The following is a 19,758-nucleotide window of genomic DNA, read 5'->3' as shown; positions in this document are numbered from 1 at the left end:
GTGGCACGCCGCCCGGACGTCCACCATCAAAGCGTACTGGCATTTATTGGGCACCTCCAGGGTTTTCAGCCACTCCTCCTAACAACCCCGCAGGGAGGAAACTGAGACGGAGAGGGATTTACAAACTTGCTCAAAATCCACACAACTAGGAAGTGGCAAAGCCAGGACGCCAAATTTTGAGCTGCCCTTCCCCCATCTCTAACTTCTTTCTTTTTGTTCCCTTTTTGGTCCCAGGGATTGAACCCAGGGGCCCTTAATCCCTGAGCCACACCCCCAGCCCTTTTTATATTTTATTTAGAGACAGGTTCTCACTGAGTTGCTCAGGGCCTCACTAAGTGACTGAGGCTGGCCTCCAACTTACGATCCTCCTGCCTCAGCCTCCCAGACTGCTGGAACGACAGGCATGTGCCATCGCGCCCTGCCCAGATGGCTCTTTAAGGGCGGTTCTGCGAATATGGATTAACCTGCCTCTGAGCCCTGTCTCCCACCCACCTCCTCTCAAACCATACCTGTCTCCCTTTCTGTCTGTCCCATGGATAGAACAAGCTGGAGTCTCCCTCTGGGTCTTCACGTCTGTTCCCCTGCCTGGCTGGCTCCTTGTCCCATCCCCCCATGGATGGCTTCCTTGAAACTTGTGAAGCAGCTGCTCAGCCTATATCCCAGATGGTGCCCGGCTCCTCTGGTACAGCGACGGTGTCATAAGGCTCAGAGTGTAGTCCCTGAAGCATCCTGAGGCTGATTCAGCACCAGGTGCAGGGGGCAGGTGCCCTCTTATTACAGTTCACCCCAAAGTACACACCGTGGGGCATCTCCCTTGAGATGGAGAGGGAACACCTTGGGATCATGTGGAACTTTTCCCGTTTGGACCACGGTCAGTTGTCCATAGTCCGTTTCAGTCTCTGCCTGTGTCAGAGAGGCGAGGCTACACCTGCCTTCTGGATCACTAATGGCCACAGCCGCAATGGGCTTTGGGGAACCACCAACAGTTCCTAAAGTTCCTGATGAGAATGTACATCTCTCCCGCTCACATGGAACGGCAAAATCAAGACCTAAGCCCTCTCCAGCCTCCAGGGGGCAGGATGCGACCATCTTACCACTGCCAGGAAGGCAGCATCTTGAAGCATCAGTGATGAGATCTAATGACTAGCCTCTATCTTATTTTTCTCTTTAAACCTTTTAAGAATACCGTCTGTTTTTTAAATTTTTTTAATTTTTTGGGCCAGGGATCAATTGAACCCAGGGGTGCTTAACCACTGAGCCACATCCCCAGCCCTTTCTATATTTTATTTAGAGATAGGGTCTCACTGAGTTGGTAAGTTGCTGAGGCTGGCCTCCAACTTGCAATCCTCCTGCCTCAGCCTCCCAAGCTGCTGGGATGAAAGGCACACAACACTGGACCTGTCTCAGTGCCACTCTGGACAACCTCAGTCACATGGGGGGGTTGGCCCCCACCACAAGAGGATGGATAATCTCTCTCCTCACATACTCCTGGTCACTTCTATTACCCTGTCTGTTTTTCTGTGGTTTACAAGTGAGTGGGCCTGATTTAATTCACGTGTCTGTCCTTAAAAGAACACAAGGAACAGTAATGAATGCTGCAAACCCAATGGAGCAGACTCAGTTGCAGTTGCTGTACTGTGTCATTGCTGACTGATCATCTTGGTGGCCTCAGATACTTGTGGTGTGGCCTTCCATCTGACCACACCCCTTTCCTGTCCCTATCAGAAATCATTTGCATTCAGAGAAATGGATGATGTCTGCCTATGTGGTCTTGCCCCAGGTCCATGGTGACTACCTCCCTTTGCTATCAAATTGTCTGACAGGGGCTTAGCCACCTGGACATTTTTCTGAGCATTGCTGTGGTTTACTGATCAGCCTGGATAAGTACAATGACTTTGGGCTAATCAGGTTAGATGAGTGAGAAGTGACTAGTGAATGGGGACTTTGAGATATTACTCCAGAGGGTAGAAGATAAACCCTATGAAGAATTGGTGACTTGTCCTAGCGGCTCAGGAGGCTGAGGCAGGAGGATTGCACGTTGGAGGCCAGCCTCAGCAACTTAGCAAGGCCCTAAGCGACTCAGCGAGACCCTGTCTCTAAATAAAATATAAAAAGGGCTGGGGATGTGGCTCAAGGTTTAAGCACTCCTGGGTTCAATCTGGGTACCAAATAAATAAATAAATAAATCTTTAAGTGACTCTCTTTTGCACCCAGCTCAAACTCCCCAGGAAGACCTCCAGATCTTTTGTGATCTGAGCTCTCCGATCTCCTATCTTGTCCCTTCCCGGGCACCACAACCTGTTAACCAGGGCACCACAACCTGTTAACCAGATCTAAGGACTGGCTTCCACATCCTCACCAGGCCCGGGTCTGGACAGCTTCGCACATGCCATTGTTTCTATCTGGAAATTCTCCTTATATCTTTGGGTGAGGATGACTCAGATTAGACTATCAGATGAGCTTCCTACACAATCAGAGTTATTTGGGGTACTTCAAGTATGGAGCCTTAGAGCTTTTGGAGAAGTCGTACCCGTCCGCTCCTAAGATAGGAAGCCCTCCTCATTCCACAAGGCTCTGGGTCTCAGTTGCCTGGTCTGTAGAATGGCCTTGACAAAGATCACGCAGCTAAGTCGGTGAGGCGGGTCCTCCAAGACCCCAGCGGCAGCTCCAGTTCCACACGTCAGCTGTAGAGGGCAGCAAAGAGCCAGAAAGAAAACCAGGCTCCGGGGACGGAGGGGCGGGTCTCGGCCCGTGTGGGCGGGGCCTCAGGCGGGACGGCCCTCAGGCCCGCCCCCTGACGCAAATGGACGCCTGCGTCTTGACGTCATGTTTCTTCGGCGCTTCCCGGGCTTGGGCAGGTCACGTGAGCCACTTTTCGCGCGAAACCTGGTTGTGGCTGGAGTGGCGGAGCGGAGCACGGCGCTGCGATGGCGGTGAGCGCGCGGTTTCGGGGCGCAAGGGGACACCGGCGGGGGTGGCTGGGGTGTGCGAGCGCCGGGCCGGGCAGGCGGAGGCTGCGTGCTCGTCTTTCTCTGGTCGGACCCGGGGTGGGGACTTGGGGGAGGTTGAGACTCCAACTCTGCTGGGCGGCGGAGTTTTGCTGTCCTTGGCGAGACCCGCACGGTTAACGGGGCGCGCACTGTTCGATTCCACCTGGGGACTCCCGCGCCCCCATCTTGCTGGGGGCGCCGGCACCCCTAGCCCGACCTTCCTGGCCCTTTGCATTTGTTCCCCCATGTCACGTTTTTGGGCGCCATCTGTACGCCAGGCTGGGCGTGCACAAGTTAAGGGAGGTCCCCCAGCTTCCTGTACTTTTTGTTTTTTTTTTGTTATGTGGCATTGAACCCCACAGCGCTTAACCACTGAGCCACCACCTCCTAGCCCTTTGTTGTATTAAGACAAGATTTCCCTAAGTTACCGAGTGCCTTGCCAAGTTGTTGAGGCTTGGCCTTCAACTTGCGATCCTCCTGCCTCAGCCTCCCAAGTCGCTGGAATGACAGGTGTGCACTTCTTAATGTAATTTTTTTTTTCTTGTTCCTTTGCTTTGTTTACATTCGGTTACCAATCTTGTCAGGTCTGGACTTCATCTGCTGGGGCCGCTGTTGGATCCCATTTCCTGTCTCTGTACCTGGTGTTAGGCAGGTGCTCAAGTGTTCAGATGCCGGTTTAAGCGGAAGAAAGAGACGATAAACAGGAAATAGACAACATAATCTGTTATTTTTATTTTAAAGTAACAGTAGTGATCTGCAGTGTTTGAGGTTGTGACCCAGAATTCCCAGTGTTGAAAAGCCTTTTGCTCAGTCGAGAGCATTTCAGGCAGGGGGAACAGCAAGTGCAAAGGTCCTGATGTTGTAAGGGGTTTGGTGTGTTTCGGGACAGACCCTGGTGGAGAAGCACACGGAAGGCAGCCCTCTTTACAATAATAACAAAACTAAGTTGTCCTCATCTGTCAACTAGGTGTGCATCTTCCTTTGCAGGAATCATCTGAGTCCTTCTCCATGGCGTCCAGTCCTGCCCGGCGTGGGAGAGGTAATGATCCCCTCACCTCCAGCCCTGGACGCAGCTCCCGGAGGACAGATACCCTCACCTCCAGCCCTGGCCGTGACCTTCCTCCCTTTGAGGATGAGTCTGAGGGGCTGCTAGGCACCGAGGGACCCGTGGAGGAAGAAGAGGATGGAGAAGAGCTTATTGGAGATGGCATGGAGAGGTGTGTTCATTCCTAGGCTCTGGGCTTCACAGACAGCTTTACACAGAGTCCATTGCGTTCTGGTGGCCCAACTTTGGGTGCTGGGCAAGAGTCGCATCTGATGGCATCCTTGCCTTTCACAGCAGCCTGGTCCAGGGTCTGGAGGGAGGAAGAGAGAGGGTCATGAGTCACAGGACTGGACCCTAAGACCTGGGTGAGCCCAGCTCTTAGATGTGTACCTCTAGGGATCCAGGGGGTCTCTAATATTTTTTTGTTGTTACTGGGGAGTAAACTCAGGGGTGCTTAACCCCTGAGCCACATCCCCAGCCCTTTTAATATTTTATTTAGAGACAGGGTCTCGCTGAGTTGCTCAGGGCCTTGCTAAGTTTCAGAGGCTGGCCTCCAACTTGTGATCCTCCTGTCTCAGCCTCCCTAGTGCTGAGATTATAGGCATGCGTTACCTGGCTCTGCTGGAAACCTGTTTTGAGCTTGTTTTTCAGGGCTCCTGAGCCTCAGGGAGCAGCCCCAGGTCTTGGATGGGGTTTTGGGGGGACTAACCATTTCTATTTGGGGGCTCTCTCAGAGACTACCGTGCCATCCCAGAGCTGGACGCCTACGAGACGGAGGGATTGGCTCTGGATGACGAGGACGTGGAGGAGCTGACCGCCAGTCAGAGGGAAGCAGCAGAGCGGGTCATGCGGCAGCGAGACCGGGAGGCGGGCCGGGGCCTGGGGCGCATGCGCCGGGGGCTGCTGTACGGTAGGTCCGGCTATCCATCAACTGGAGGGGCTGGGCGGAGACTGGGGAAGTGGGGGGAAGGTGCGGGCCAGGCTCCCTGCACTGCTGTCCCTGGCCTCCGCAGACAGCGATGAAGAGGACGAGGAGCGCCCCGCGCGCAAGCGGCGCCAGGTGGAGCGCGCCACGGAGGACGGGGAGGAGGACGAGGAGATGATCGAGAGCATCGAGAACCTGGAGGACCTCAAGGGCCACTCGGTGCGCGAGTGGGTGAGCATGGCCGGCCCGCGGCTGGAGATCCACCACCGCTTCAAGAACTTCCTGCGCACCCACGTGGACGGCCACGGCCACAACGTCTTCAAGGAGCGCATCAGTGACATGTGCAAAGGTGCGGCTCCTTAGGCGTCTCGCTGACCCCAGGGGCCGTGCAGGGGACTTGGGCAAGGCGTCCAGAGCTGGGAAGAGCTGGGCCCCAAGCCCAAGACGGCTGGCTTTCAGAGCGACACACGAAATACTGGGTGTCCACTCTCATGGAGTTGCTTAGGGCCTCACTTTTGCTGAGGCTGGCCTCCAACTTTCAATCCTCCTGCCTCAGCCTCCTGAGCGGCTGGATTATAGGCGTGTGCCACTTCGCCTGGCAACATATGCATATATGTTTTTACACAAGCATTTTATAAACATGTACACTTAAAGGTAGTATATTTGGCCTGGGGTTGTGGCTCAGTGGTAGTGTCCTCACCTAGCATGTGTGAGGCCTTGGGTTCAGCACCAAATAAAAATGAAATAAAGGTATTGTCTCCACCTACAACTAAAAAATGTATCTTAAAAAATTGGTATATTTATCAAACATATAAGTGGCACAATAATTATGACAATTATATATTTTCCTTTTCTCTTTTGGTACCAGGATTGAACCCAGGGGCACTTAACCATTGAGCCACATCCTCAGCCATTTTTTGTATTTTATTTAGAGACAGGGTCTCACTGAGTTGCTGGGGCCTTGCTAAGTTTCAGAGGCTGGCCTCCAACTTGGAATCCTCCTGCCTCGGCCTCCCGAGGTGCTGGGATTCCAGGCGCCCGGCTCTGCTCTTGCTCTTGTTCTTGACAGTTTTCCCACTGATTCCTTCCTAACCCCTGAAGGCGTTCTGAGTTTCCGACCCTGTGTGCACTGTTCCTGTCTAATTTAGTCTCCTTGGCAGCTTTGACCTTGGTGGGACACGCCCCTTCGGTGGTGTGGGGAGTTGACAGGCGGGATATGTGTCACTTACCCAGGTCACACCTGGACTGAGGTCCAGGTGGGCTTTCCGGCTCCGAGTGGGCCAGGCACCCTGCTCAGCGACTCCTGTCCTACCTGTAGAGAACAGGGAGAGCCTGGTGGTCAACTACGAGGACCTGGCTGCCCGGGAGCACGTCCTGGCCTACTTCCTGCCGGAGGCGCCTGCGGAGCTGCTGCAGATCTTCGACGAGGCTGCCCTTGAAGTGGTGCTGGCCATGTACCCCAAGTATGACCGGATCGCCAGCCACATCCACGTCCGCATCTCCCATCTGCCGCTGGTGGAGGAGCTGCGTTCCCTGCGGTGAGCCGAGGGAGGGGGACCCTGGGGTCAGGTCAGTCCTGACTGCAGGAGCTGGGGGCAGGGCGGGGCAGGGTGGGGTGGGGCGGGGCAGGAGCTGGGGGCGGGGCGGGGCAGGAGCTGGGAGTGGGGCGGGGCAGGAGCTGGGGGCGTGGCAGGAGCTGCAGGCGGGGCGGGGCAGGACCTGGGGGGTGGGGCATGGCAGGAGCTGGAGGGGGTGTGGCAGGGGCTGGGGGCGGAGCCGGAGCTGAGGGCGGGGTCCTGGCCCCAGGCACGTTCTGGCACACAGGTCCGTGGTGCGATAGATCCTGTCGGGGTGCAGACTGAGCCCCGCTTTCCGGGTCGGCGTCCCGGCCTCTGACCTGCCCTCCTCTCGCCAGGCAGCTGCACTTGAACCAGCTCATCCGCACCAGCGGGGTGGTGACCAGCTGCACAGGCGTGCTGCCGCAGCTCAGCATGGTCAAGTACAACTGCAACAAGTGCAGCTTCGTCCTGGGGCCCTTCTGTCAGTCCCAGAACCAGGAGGTGAAGCCAGGCTCCTGCCCCGAGTGCCAGTCAGCCGGGCCCTTTGAGGTCAACATGGAAGAGGTGAGAGGACCTGGGTCTGCCCACATCCTGTTTGTAAGAGTGCGAACCAGTATTTTAAAATCAGGTGGTCATGTTAAAACATCCAGGTTTTTTTTTTTTTTGGTCCCAAGGATTAACCCCAGGGGTGCTTACCCACTGAGCCACCTCCCCAGCCCTTTTTATATTTTATTTAGAGACAGGGTCTCCCTGAGTTGCTCAGGGCCTTGCCAAATTGCTGAGGCTGGCCTCCAACTCACCGTCCTCCTATCTCGGCCTCCCAAGCTTCTGGGATGACAGGCGTGCACCCCTGCACCTGGCCCCTGGTGACTTCTTCAGGGCACGTGTTTTCCAGTCTCTGTCACTCACGTGGGGCATCTGCAGTTCCATCTGGACTTCCTTTTAACTTGTTTCTGGTGCTTGCCTGGCTCCTGGGGCCCATGGGGTTATACCCACCTCAGACGTTGCAGGAGACCCTGCTCACGTCCCTGACTTTCACCAACTCAGGCGTGTCACGTGCCTAAACTCCTCATCTGGAAGGTGGGGGTCCTTGACATTTCCTCTGTGGGGGTCCAGCTCCCCTTCCCTGCCTGACTGCTGTGGGGTCTGGCTACTCACTTCTCACTGTTCTGCAGTTCCTACAAGTTGTCCAAGCTGGAGTCATCTGACCTGGAAGTTTCTGGAAGGTTCCAGAACTTTGCCTGTGATACCCCAGAGCCAAAGGCCAACTGGGGAAAAGTCCCAAGTCTGTCACGCTCTGGGCTGGCACCCTGCCGGCTGGAGCTCAGCAGAGCTATCTTTGCCCAGAGATCTCTTTTGGCCCGCCTGGCTTCCCTCAGTCCACACGGGCTCTGCTTTCCTCTGAGTTCCTTGCTCAGGAGCAGGTTCAGGCCCTGCATCCTTAGGAACCGGAAACAAATCTAGGTATCTTATCAGGTGGTGGGCATGTACTGTTATTGGTTTAATTTTCCTGAGGAAGAAGTAGGTGTTCAGAGAAGTAACTGTCTGAGAGACCACCCAGCCAAGAGTTCTAGAGGATTAGAGCTCAAGCAGAAATTTTAGTCCAAATCGTGTGCTTTGAACACTCTTTTTTCATTCTCTGCTCTCTGTTACTGTAACAAAATCCCAGAGATAACTGTCTTGTTCATTGTCAGCTTTCTGTTACTGTAACAAAATACCAGAGATAACCAAGTTATAATGAGGAAAGGTTTGTTGGGGCTGAAAGTTTATCATTTTATGGCTGGTTGGTTCTGTCACTTTGGGGCCTGTGGTGAGGTAGGACTTCATGATGCGGGTTTGTGTGTGAGTGCGTGTGTGTTGGAGCAAGCTGCTCCTCTCAGCAGGGATACCAAAGAGAAACAGAGACCAATGTCCCACGGGCCCCAGGTGGGCATGGTCCTGAAGATCTAAGACCTTCCAACAGGCCCCGCCTCTCAAAGGTTCTGCTACCTGCCAATAGTGTCATGGGCAGGGGACGTTCAAGATCCAACTTAGAGCATGTGTCTCTTTTCTTGATGGTAAATAAAATAATGGACATTAGACTTGATAGCACCAAATGAGTGATTTGATTTGATCCCCACGATGAGGTTCAGTTATAACATTCTGCTGTGAAGGGCCAGAGAGAGGGAGTCACTTGTCCAAGATCACACAGCTTAGGTCACAGAGCCAGAATGTGAGCCCAAGTAGCCTGACGCCAGCCGTACTCGCACAGCTGAGGTGTACAGCCGTTACCAGGGCATTCCCGGGGACGGTGGCCCTGCGGGTCCATCCACCAACGCCCTGGACCCCAGTGGGCTCGTTGCTTGCTGTCTTTGATGTTCCGTTTCCTGCTCTGGAGAGAGGAATGGTTAAGCTGCCTGTTCTCCCTCCTTGTGGGCTGTGGTCAAGTTCCGGCGATAGGGATGCTTCCAGGATGGTCAGGTCTTGGCTGGGGCAAGAAAGACCCCCCACGACTTTCCATTTGTCCCTTGCAGACCATTTACCAGAACTACCAGCGCATCCGAATTCAGGAGAGTCCAGGCAAAGTGGCGGCTGGCCGGCTGCCCCGCTCCAAGGACGCCATTCTCCTTGCTGACCTGGTGGACAGCTGCAAGCCAGGAGACGAGATAGTGAGTGGCCCGGTGTGCCCTGGGAGGGAGCCAGGTCCAGAGGGAGTTGTGTGAGCCGCCTGCCTCCTGGGGTCAGCGGTCATTGGTAGGAGGGATGCTTGGACTGAGATGAGTTCCTGAATCCTTGGGGCAGAGAACTTTTCCTGTTCCTGATGGTTTTATGGGTTTGTCAGCTTTCCGTTGCTGTGACAAAAGAACTGAGGTAATCGACTTATAAGGAAGGAAGGTTTACTTTGGCTCTTGGCTTCAGAGGTTTCAGTCTGGTGAGTTGGTCCTGTCTCCTGTGGTCCCCAGGAGCTGACCGGCATCTACCACAACAACTACGATGGCTCCCTCAACACCGCCCACGGCTTCCCCGTCTTTGCCACTGTCATCCTGGCGAACCACGTGGCCAAGAAGGACAACAAGGTGGCCGTCGGGGAGCTGACGGATGAGGACGTGAAGATGATCACCAGCCTCTCCAAGGACCAGCAGATTGGGGAGAAGGCAGGTGGACGTGGGGCAGGGTGGAAAAGAGTCGCTGCGTAGGGCCGGGTTGGGATCAGAGCGCCTTCAGGAGCTTTGGCATCAAGCGGGGGGATCGGCAGTAGAACTTCCATATGCCCGGGTTCCCCTTGGGTGCAGCCCTGTTAGCATCTCAGCAGAGACAGAGACACTTGGCATTGTCTCGGGGAGTCTCCTGAAGCCTGTGCGTCGCTTTTCTGGTCACGTTCCTTCCCGCCCCACGCAGCCCCCGGTTCTCAGGCTCGCTCCTCTTTCCTGTTTCCTTCTTCCTCTCTCCTTCTGATCCGCTTCTTGAATTTTGTGTGCATGTGGGGCAGATCTTTGGGGAAGTCCTGGGGATCGAACTCGAGGGCTACACACCCTTTTTTTTAAAAAGTACCAAGGATGAACCCAGGGCTGCTTACCCACTGAGCCACCTCCCCAGCCCTTTTTATATTTTATTTAGAGACAGGGTCTCGCTGAGTTGCTCAGGCCCTCGCTAAATTGTGGAGGCTGGCCTCCAACTTGTGGTCCTCCTGCCTCGGCCTCCCAAGTCACAGGGCAGCTCGGCAGTGACCCTCGTTTTTCGACTGGAAGGAAACCAGAATCCCATTAGGATTAGATGAGATGATTCGTGGACAGTGATGCTCTTCCCTGGCAGATCTGGGATTTAATTCCCAGAGATCGACCTGTGAGGCCTTGGCCAGCAGCACAGGGCCCGATGGGCAGCGTGGGTGTTTGCAGGTTGGCTTCGGTGCCCTCCAGTCCCGCGGGGCGGCCATCTGGCTGCAGTGGTTGCTTTGTGGAAGAGAGACAGGGCTTGGGGCATCTGTCCTGCATAGCAAGCAGAGAGCTGGCCGGCTGCTCTGTCCTGCAGAGACATTACCTCATCCTGGGAGGAGACACGGGCTGGGTGAGATCTCAAGGACTGGCCGTCTCCGTGCGGGCAGGACCATGCGTGGCATCCCCCTCACCGAGGGAGGGTGTAATGAGAATCGCTGAATAGCCACGTGGCCTCATTTCCAGATACCAGCCACAGAAATCCTCTGCTGTTGGTTTCTGCTGTGCCCGTTTCCTTGACGAGTAAACTGAGGCTCAAGGAGTGAACTACGGTGCCCACAGTGATAGTCATTGCGTGGGAAAGTGCAGGGTCTCCAGGGTGCTTGTTCCAGCTCTGCCTCTCCTCCCGCCTCTTACAACAGGTCATGAGCTTATTTGGCTCTTGTGAGTTCTAGGGGGGCACTTGATTAGGCACAGGGCCTGGCACAGGGTTTTAATTTGGGGGGGGCGTACCAGACATTGAACTCAGGGACGCTTCACCCCTGAGCCACATCCCCAGCCCTTTTTTGTATTTTATTTGGAGACAGGGTCTCACTGAGTCGCTCAGGACCTTGCTGAGTTGCTGAGGCTGGCCTCCAACTTGCGATCCTCCTGCCTCAGCCTCCTGAGCCGCTGGGATTACAGGCGTGCACCAAGCCCAGCTAATCTGCATGAATTTGGTCATGCACAGAGGACGTGGCAAGATCCAGACCAGTTGGGATGGGCCTTCCCTCTCTTTCAGGGCTGATAGTCCAGCTTTAGTATCAAAACCACCCCCATCCTCCCTGCCAGGGGCCTCGCGACTGTTTGAGTTCCTTAGTGTGTCCCCAAAGGAAGGAGGTCTGGGGATGTGGTCGTGCTGTTGCAGAACCCGGCAGTGCAGGGGGCTGTCCAGGTGGAGAATAAAACCGCATGGTTAGGCGTGGTGGGACACACCTGTAATCCCAGTGGTTTGGGAGGCTGAGGCAGGAGGATCTGAACTTGGAGGCCAGCCTCAGCAACTTAGGTCCTAAGCAAGACCCTGCCTCAAAAAAAAAAAAAGATAAAATATTAAGGCTGGGGATGTGGTTCAGTTGGTGAAGCACCCTGGTACCCCAAATAAACAAAACAAAAACAAAAAGTGAACCTTACGAGGGATGCCGGTAGTTAGCCTCTGACAAACAAGCAACGTCTTTACTGTCTCTAGTTCTGTCTCTAAAACTTATCCAGACTTTGCATCTCATCAGGGGACACGTCCCAGTGACTTGCTGATTGTCAGCACATGGCCTCCTGGTGACCCATCTCCCAGCTGTGCCATGTTTAGCATCCTGGCCTGGCCTGGCCAGGAGCTGGGCATGGTGGGAACTGTCTGATCCTGAGCTCACCCTGCTGTGAGCTGGGCTTTACCAGCTCCGTTTCCACATCAAGGTGATGGCTCTTTTCCTTTCACGGGTACTGAGGCTCGGGGTGACCCCGGCACCGTGACAGGCCCCCTGGGCTCCTGCCCCGCGGTCCTCTGACTCCCAAGCCCTGCTCCTGTCTCCTCTCCTCTCTTGCTCTGTGACCTTGGGAAAATCCTTTCCGAGGTAGGATGGAATGAAGGGGTGAGATCAAAGTTTTTCTGAGCTTTCAATTTCTGTGCCTCTTAGGGAAAAAACCAGCTAAAGACCAGGGCCGGAGCCAGGGCAGGGCTGATGGGATTTTGGCCGCCGGGGCTGGTGCTTTGAACCGGGCACCCCGCCATTCGGAGGCAGAGCAGATGGGCGACCCTAGTCTGTCCTGGGTTCCTGTTGCCATGGCGCCGTCTCCCTTTCCCCAGATCTTTGCCAGCATCGCCCCTTCCATCTACGGCCACGAGGACATCAAGAGAGGCCTGGCTCTGGCTCTGTTCGGAGGGGAGCCCAAGAACCCAGGTGAGCACCCCCAGGTTCCACGCCCCGTTGACCTAGCGGGGATTTTAATAACCCTCTCCTTTGGGAACCAACGTTCCGTGTGATGAACGAGACAGCGCTCTTGTGTTTTCACAGTCCGCGATTCTGGAGAGAAAGGCTGTGTTAAACACGGCTAGGCAGGATGTGGCCTGTTGGCGTGGGTAGAGGCTGACCCACAGCCCTGGCTGTGAGGTGCCTGCTATCTGTCCTTCATTCAGTGGTGCCCACTTCTGTGATCGAGCCCAGGGGTGCTTAGCCACTGAGCCACCTCCCCAGCATTTTTTATATTTTATTTAGAGACAGGGTCTCACTAGGTTGCTTAGGACCTTGCTGAGTTGCTGAGGCTGGCCTCCAATTTGAGATCCTCCTGCCTCAGCCTCCCAAGCCAGTGGTATGATAGGCGTGGGCCTCTGCCCTTGACTTCTTTCTTTTCTCTTCTTTTTAAAATGTTTTTTGTGTTTCTGGGTGGCTTTTTTTTCCCCCCCTAAAAAGCAAGATTGAATCCCAAAACGAACATACGAGTGTGTATGTGTGTGAGGAGTCACCCTGGGATTGTACCTGCTCTGTCCTTTTCCACCCGGGTCTCCGCCATTGGATCATTGCTTTGATCAGAGAGGTGTGCCTGTCCCGGACCCATGTGGCCGCTCGCTAAGCTCACCCAGCATGCCCAGGGTGAGCACATGTGCACACGTTTATGTTTGCACACACAGATTCCCTCTGCTCGCCTGGTGCCCTCTAATAGATCCACTGGCCCTTCTCCCGTTCTGCAGCATGTCTGGCCTATCCATGCAGACAAAGCAAGTTCATTGTTTTATGAGTCCAGATGGTTGATTGAGCGTTCCCTCTTCCGGGGAAGATTGAAGTCATTTCCCATTTTTCCCCTTCCTGTGGGATAGCTCAGGTTTGCATGAGGGCACACGCGTGTCATCTCAGCAACTCAGGAGGCTGAGGCAGGAGGATCGCAAGGTGGAGGCCAGCCTCAGCCACTTAGCGAGGCCCTAAACAACTCAGCGAGACCCTGTCTCTAAATAAAATATAGAAAGGGCTGGGGAGGTGGCTCAAGGTGGAGCACTTGCCTAGCTTCTGTGAGGCCCTTGTCCCCTCCCCAGGTCACCAAAAACAGTATCTGGAAAGACCTGCGGATGAGCAGGCTGCGGGGGCGGTCGAGGCCTGTCCCGTGACCCTCACGCGCCCGTCCAACCCCGTCTCCTCCTCCAGGCGGGAAACACAAGGTGCGAGGTGACATCAACGTGCTCTTGTGTGGGGACCCCGGCACAGCCAAGTCTCAGTTCCTCAAGTACATCGAGAAGGTGTCCAGCCGGGCCATCTTCACCACCGGCCAGGGAGCCTCTGCCGTGGGCCTCACGGCCTACGTCCAGCGGCATCCGGTCAGCAGGGAGTGGACCTTGGAGGCCGGGGCCCTGGTCCTGGCGGACCGAGGCGTGTGTCTCATCGACGAGTTCGACAAGGTGGGTCCCCGGGCCGTTGCATCGGGGGGGACTTGGGAGCGTGTCCCTGGGGCGAGGGGTCGCGACCTGGGGCCTGCGACTCCCCGCAGATGAACGACCAGGACAGGACCAGCATCCACGAGGCCATGGAGCAGCAGAGCATCTCCATCTCCAAGGCGGGCATCGTCACCTCCCTGCAGGCCCGCTGCACCGTCATCGCCGCCGCCAACCCCATAGGTACGCCAGGCACCGCGGCTGCCGGGCTCAGACACGAGGGGCTGAGGCTGGCCTCCAAATTGCATCCTCCTGCCTCAGCCTCCCGAGCCGCTGGGCTGACCGGCGTGGGCCTCCGCACCCCACCCGTCTCTCCCGTCCTGCTCTGCTGCGTCCTTCCTGAGTCACTGTGGGCTATTTGGGGCACTGCTCCGGGGAATCCCTACGCCGTCTCCTGCCCGGGACAGATGGCAGGCACCGGGCAGCCATCTGCGTCCTTCCCCCTCGGGTGATCCTACGCCGCTCCGCCGTGGCTCAGGATGGCGGCGCCCGCAGCCTGACGGCCGTTCCCTGGCGTTCCAGGGGGGCGCTACGACCCCTCGCTGACCTTCTCGGAGAACGTGGACCTCACGGAGCCCATCATCTCCCGCTTCGACGTCCTGTGCGTGGTCAGGGACACCGTGGACCCGGTGCAGGTACAGCCCACGTCCCCCGCTTCCGTGCCGTCGCTCCGGGGGCATTGCGTGGCGCTGTGGCCACACTGCGTGCCTGCCCAGGGGTGGGGCAGCCCGGGCGTGGCCTGTGGGCCAGAACTCGTCCTGGATCCCCCTCCTGCCCCCTCCTGCCCCCTCCTGCCCCCTCCTGCCCCGTCCTGCCCCCTCCTGCCCCCTCCTGCCCCCTCCTGCCCCCTCCTGCCCCGTCCTGCCCCGTCCTGCCCCCTCCTGCCCCCTCCTGCCCCGTCCTGCCCCCTCCTGCCCCCTCCTGCCCCGTCCTGCCCCCTCCTGCCCCCTCCTGCCCCGTCCTGCCCCCCTCCTGCCCCGTCCTGCCCCGTCCTGCCCCCTCCTGCCCCCTCCTGCCCCCCTCCTGCCCCCTCCTGCCCCGTCCTGCCCCCTCCTGCCCCCTCCTGCCCCGTCCTGCCCCCTCCTGCCCCGTCCTGCCCCCTCCTGCCCCCTCCTGCCCCCTCCTGCCCCCTCCTGCCCCCTCCTGCCCTCTCCTGCCCTGTCCTTCCCCATTGGTCGCTCTGACCCGGGGGCTGCGGCTTCTGGGTAGGTCCGCGCCTTTCCCTCTCCTGCCCAGAGACCAGCCTGCCATTGGAACCACCAATCAGATCACACCGGTCCTCAGAGGGGACTCCACGGTCCTCCCTGCCCCAGCCAGGCCCCGCAGGCTGCCCTGGGTCCTCCCTGACCGTCTGTCTCTCCAGCCACCTCCTCCATCCTTTCTTCCCTGCAACCACCTGCTTTCTGTGCTCCTGACCAGACCAGGATTGAATGTGCTCTTTCCTCCTGGGATTTTCTTCCCACTCTGCCCTGTGACTCTCACATGCCTTTCAGAGAGCACTTTCTCTGTGACCTAGTTTTCTTTTGTACATGTGATTTTCTTTTTCTTTTTTGGTCCAGGGCTGCTTAACCCCTGAGCCACATCCCGGCCCTTTTTATATTGTATTTAGAGACAGCGTCTCACTGAGTTGCTCAGGGCCTTGCTAAGTGGCTGAGGCTGGCCTCCACCTTGCGATCCTCCTGCCTCAGCCTCCCCAAGTTGCTGGGATGACAGGCGGACACCAGCATCATCTATTTTAGTTTTGACAAGGAGACTTGAAGTGTTGGCCAGGCCAGCCTCCATGTCCTGAACGCTTCTGCGTAGCTGGGACCATAGGCGTATGCCACCGTGCCCCATTTGCAGTTAATTTTTTTATCACGTGTTTAGCTTCTCTCTCCTCACTAGGCACTGAGCTCTGTGAGGGCTTTGTCAGGTTGCCTTTGTGTTCTGGGCCCTGGAAACTGCCTGGCATGGAGATAATGTAAAAATATATCCGGGGATAGGTATGGTGGCGCCTATCATCCCAGCAACTCGGGAGGCTGAGGCAGGAGGATCGCAAGGTGGAGGCCAGCCTCAGCAACTCTGAGACCCTGTCTCTAAATAAAATCTAAAAAGGGCTGCAGAGGTGGCTCAGTGTTCAGCACCCCTGGGTTCAATCCTGGGTACCCAGAAGAAGTGATGGGCAGAAGGTTCTCCACCCACCGGCGCTCATGGCCTGCCCCTGGTGCCTTAGGATGAGATGCTGGCCCGCTTTGTGGTGGGCAGCCACGTGAGGCACCACCCCAGCAACAAGGAGGAGGGAGCGACCAACGGCAGCGCCTCAGAGCCGGCCGTGCCCAACACATACGGCGTGGAGCCCCTGCCCCAGGAGGTCCTGAAGAAGTACATCATCTACGCCAAGGAGAAGGTCCACCCGAAGCTGAACCAGATGGACCAGGACAAGGTGGCCAAGATGTACAGCGACCTGCGGAAGGAGTCCATGGTGAGAGGAGGGGGCTCGGCTGGGGCTGCAGAAGAGGAAGCACTGGGCCAGCTTGTACCTGGGCACAGGAGGTGGTCAGGCAGCCCGGGGTAGCTCAGTGGTAGAGGAGGTTGGTTGGTTGGTTTTGTTGTTCTTGTTTTGGTCCCAAGGACACTTACCCACTGAGCCACCTCCCCAGCCCTTTTTATATTTTATTTAGAGACAGGGTCTCGCTCAGTTGCTCAGGGTCTCGCTAAGTAGCTGAGGCTGGCCTCCACCTTGCGATCCTCCTGCCTCAGCCTCCCAAGCTGCTAGGAATACTGTTGAACGCCACAGTGACCTGCAGTGGCGGAGAAATTGTCTAGCATGTACTAAGGCCCTGGGGTTCCAGCTTTAATATGGCGATCCATAAATAATAAAATGCTTCTGTACTTAAACCATTTGTGACAAAAGAGATTTAAGCACACATTTGTACGTCTGTCCCGGCTCGGGGGCCACTGATTAAGTCCCGCGTTGGCTTCATGTCAGTCTCACCCACAGAAGACACACGGACTGAACTGCTTTGGGTTCATCCATAACACAGCAAGATTTTCAAGGCCATGGGCGTGGGTTGTGGTCCAGCCTAATCCCCTGAGTCTTTTTTCACGTCCAGAAGTCATTCTGATTTCATTTAGAATACAGAATCCTGCTGTGTGTAGGCCTGTCATCCCAGCAGCTCGGGAGGCTGAGGCAGGAGGATGGCAAGGTGGAAGCCAGCCTCAGCCACTTAGTGAGACCCTCAGCAACTGAGCGAGACCCTGTCTCTAAATAAAATAGAAAAAGGGCTGGGGGTGTGGCTCAGTGGTTAAGGACCCCCGAGTTCAATCCCGGGTACTAAACATTAATGACAAGCCATGAGCGTCAACATGCGCTGGACGTTGGCACGTGAGTTCATCGGGCAGCTTGGTCATGTCCAGCTGTCCCCCGTGCTTAGATACCTGCCCTGGCGGTGTGGCCTCCAAGCGTGCCTCTTCTTGGTCCTGGTGCCTGAGGGAGGCCTGGTCCCCTTCCCCTGCAGGCGACAGGCAGCATCCCCATCACGGTGCGGCACATAGAGTCCATGATCCGCATGGCGGAGGCCCACGCGCGCATCCACCTGCGGGACTACGTGATCGAGGACGACGTCAACATGGCCATCCGCGTGATGCTGGAGAGCTTCATCGACACGCAGAAGTTCAGCGTCATGCGCAGCATGCGGAAGGTGGGCGTGGTCCCGCCCCGGCACGCCCACCCAGCTTTGTAAAGCAGGCCGCACATGCGCCGCTGGGGCCTCTGGGCTGCCCTGTAACCATAGTGCCTGGGGAGGCTGAGGCAGGAGGATGGTAAGGTCGAGGCCAGCCTCAGCAACTTAGTGAGACCCTAAGAAACTGAGCAAGATTGTCTCCAAAGACCAGAGCACGGGACTGGCAGGTTGGGCGTCCCACCTCGGGGTGGCCGGGCGCCTCACCTGGCTGCAGCGGTGAAGGACGCGGGACAGAAGTGACAGATGGATGGGGTCTGACCTTTGCTTTCCTCCTGCAGACCTTTGCCCGCTATCTTTCATTCCGGCGGGATAACAACGAACTGTTGCTCTTCATACTGAAGCAGTTGGTGGCAGAGCAGGTGACGTATCAACGCAACCGCTTTGGTGCCCAGCAGGACACTATTGAAGTGCCTGAGAAGGACTTGGTGGACAAGGTATGGGCTCTCTTGCGAGGTAGGGACTGGGGCTTGCCACCTGGGGAGCTGTCAATCAGGATGATTGACAAGTGGCTGGGCCTTGGGTGACACGCATTTATCTCCTGCTTTGCCCAGCACAGGTCTGCGTGCCTCCTCTTGGTAACAGGCACATGAGGTGTGTCACGGAGACAGGTGACAAAGGATTGAGTCACTTGTACAGGTTCACACTGCAACTGGCAGGGCTCAGATTTATTTATTTATTTATTTATTTATTTATTTTGGTGCTGAGGATTGAACCCAGGGGTGCTTAATAGTGATTAAGCCACATCCCCAGCCCTTTTATTTTTTTATTTAGAATCATGGTCTCCCTAAATTGTGGAGGCTGGCCTCCAACTTGCAATCCTCCTGCCTCAGCCTCCCAAGCCTCTGGGATTCCAGGCTCCACCCAGCCCAGCTGGCGCTCAGACTTGAAGCATCCCAGCGACCCCCGCGTTCCCCTCACTCACACACTTGACCTTTCTCCCCTGTAGGCCAGACAGATCAACATCCACAACCTCTCTGCATTTTATGACAGCGAGCTTTTCAGGATGAATAAGTTCAGCCACGATCTGAAGCGGAAATTGATCTTGCAGCAGTTCTGAGGCCCTGGGCCACCCGCAGAGACGCCCTGCTCCTCTGTTCTGGGAAATCAGACGGAACGCTCGGTCACTCTGTGCTTTGTGGGCCTGACACCAAACCCCGGAGGGACTCAGTACATTAGGCCCGGGGTTTGCAGCGGGGCGTCTGGCTTCATCCGAGGTCTCTGGACTTGGAAAGCTCGTATTTATTCCTCGGCCTTCACTTTCTGCTTCACTCACCTGAGTGGACATTTTTACGGGTGTTTCTTTCCCAAGTGCTCAGGTACCTGTGGTACCTTGTGTCGCCACCAGGGTTGGCCCTTGTAGGGGCCTGGGGTGTGCTAGGTGGCCGAACACCCTTCTGTCCAATCTGTTAATTAACCAGATTTTCCTCCTTTGTCATTTTTTTCCATTGTTTTGTACATCATACTTTCTTTCTGTAGTTCAGATTTTTAATAAAGGTGAATAAAACCTATAACTGTGGGCCTCAATTCTTTTTTTCTTCTTTTTATTTTATTTATTTTTTCTTTTTCGGTACTAGAGATTGAACCCAGGCATGCTGAACCCCTGAGCCACATCCTCAGCCCTTTTTCTATTTTATTTAGAGTTGCTTAGCACTTTGCTGAGTTGCTGAGGCTGGCCTCCAATTTGGGATCTTCCTGCCCCAGCCTCCTGAGCTGCTGGGATGACAGGTGGCCCAGCTCAAAACATGAATTTCTTATGGGTAAAGTCCAGACTTCTCATCCTGACATCCAAGATCTTGTATTACCAGATCTTCACCTACCTACCCAGTATCCATCAAATAACATGGGCCATGGAGGTGAAGTCTCCCACAGGTTCAATGAAGTGATAGAGTTATGTGATTAAACAAGCGAGTCTTCACCCCAAAAATTGTCATTTTATAAAAGTTACTGCTTTTCATTATGTCTTTAGACCACTCGTGTATAATCTGAGGGTCTACTTAGTACAGAATAACCCAGATGTCATCTCTGCCTCCTGTCCCCCTCCTACTCGTGATACTCAGAAAATACACGTCACCTGCTCTCCTGTGGTGCTACATTATGCTCAGGTACCTTTTTTTGAAACCCACTTCTTCTCTAGACCCCTCCCCGTAAATCCTAT

General features: G+C 55.8%; 1 protein-coding gene across 1 annotated transcript; it reads left to right on the top strand.

Annotated features, from left to right (window-relative positions):
- Positions 1-2,874: 2,874 nt before the first annotated feature.
- On the top strand, positions 2,875-18,753 carry Mcm2 (minichromosome maintenance complex component 2). The gene is made up of 16 exons (XM_047534765.1): positions 2,875-2,933; positions 3,978-4,207; positions 4,770-4,945; positions 5,049-5,309; positions 6,279-6,498; positions 6,876-7,083; positions 9,033-9,167; positions 9,462-9,653; positions 12,268-12,361; positions 13,598-13,848; positions 13,938-14,064; positions 14,404-14,516; positions 16,094-16,342; positions 17,379-17,561; positions 17,882-18,037; positions 18,550-18,753. The coding sequence occupies exons 1-16, from the start codon at positions 2,928-2,930 to the stop codon at positions 18,658-18,660; spliced, it is 2,712 nt and encodes a 903-aa protein (XP_047390721.1). The 5' UTR covers positions 2,875-2,927; the 3' UTR covers positions 18,661-18,753.
- Positions 18,754-19,758: the final 1,005 nt, after the last annotated feature.

The sequence above is a fragment of the Sciurus carolinensis genome, chromosome 19 (assembly GCF_902686445.1).
Source record: "Sciurus carolinensis chromosome 19, mSciCar1.2, whole genome shotgun sequence".
NCBI classification, from domain to species: domain Eukaryota; kingdom Metazoa; phylum Chordata; class Mammalia; order Rodentia; family Sciuridae; genus Sciurus; species Sciurus carolinensis.
The sequence above is the reverse complement of the archived record's forward strand: the minus strand, read 5'-3'. Positions and strand labels throughout refer to the sequence as shown.

Bases quoted from the DNA above. Each gene is read 5' to 3' on its own strand.
- Mcm2 (XM_047534765.1), top strand. The intron at 13,849-13,937 runs GTGGGTCCCCGG...GACTCCCCGCAG, and splicing joins TCATCGACGAGTTCGACAAG to ATGAACGACCAGGACAGGAC. The intron at 14,065-14,403 runs GTACGCCAGGCA...CTGGCGTTCCAG, and splicing joins CGCCGCCGCCAACCCCATAG to GGGGGCGCTACGACCCCTCG.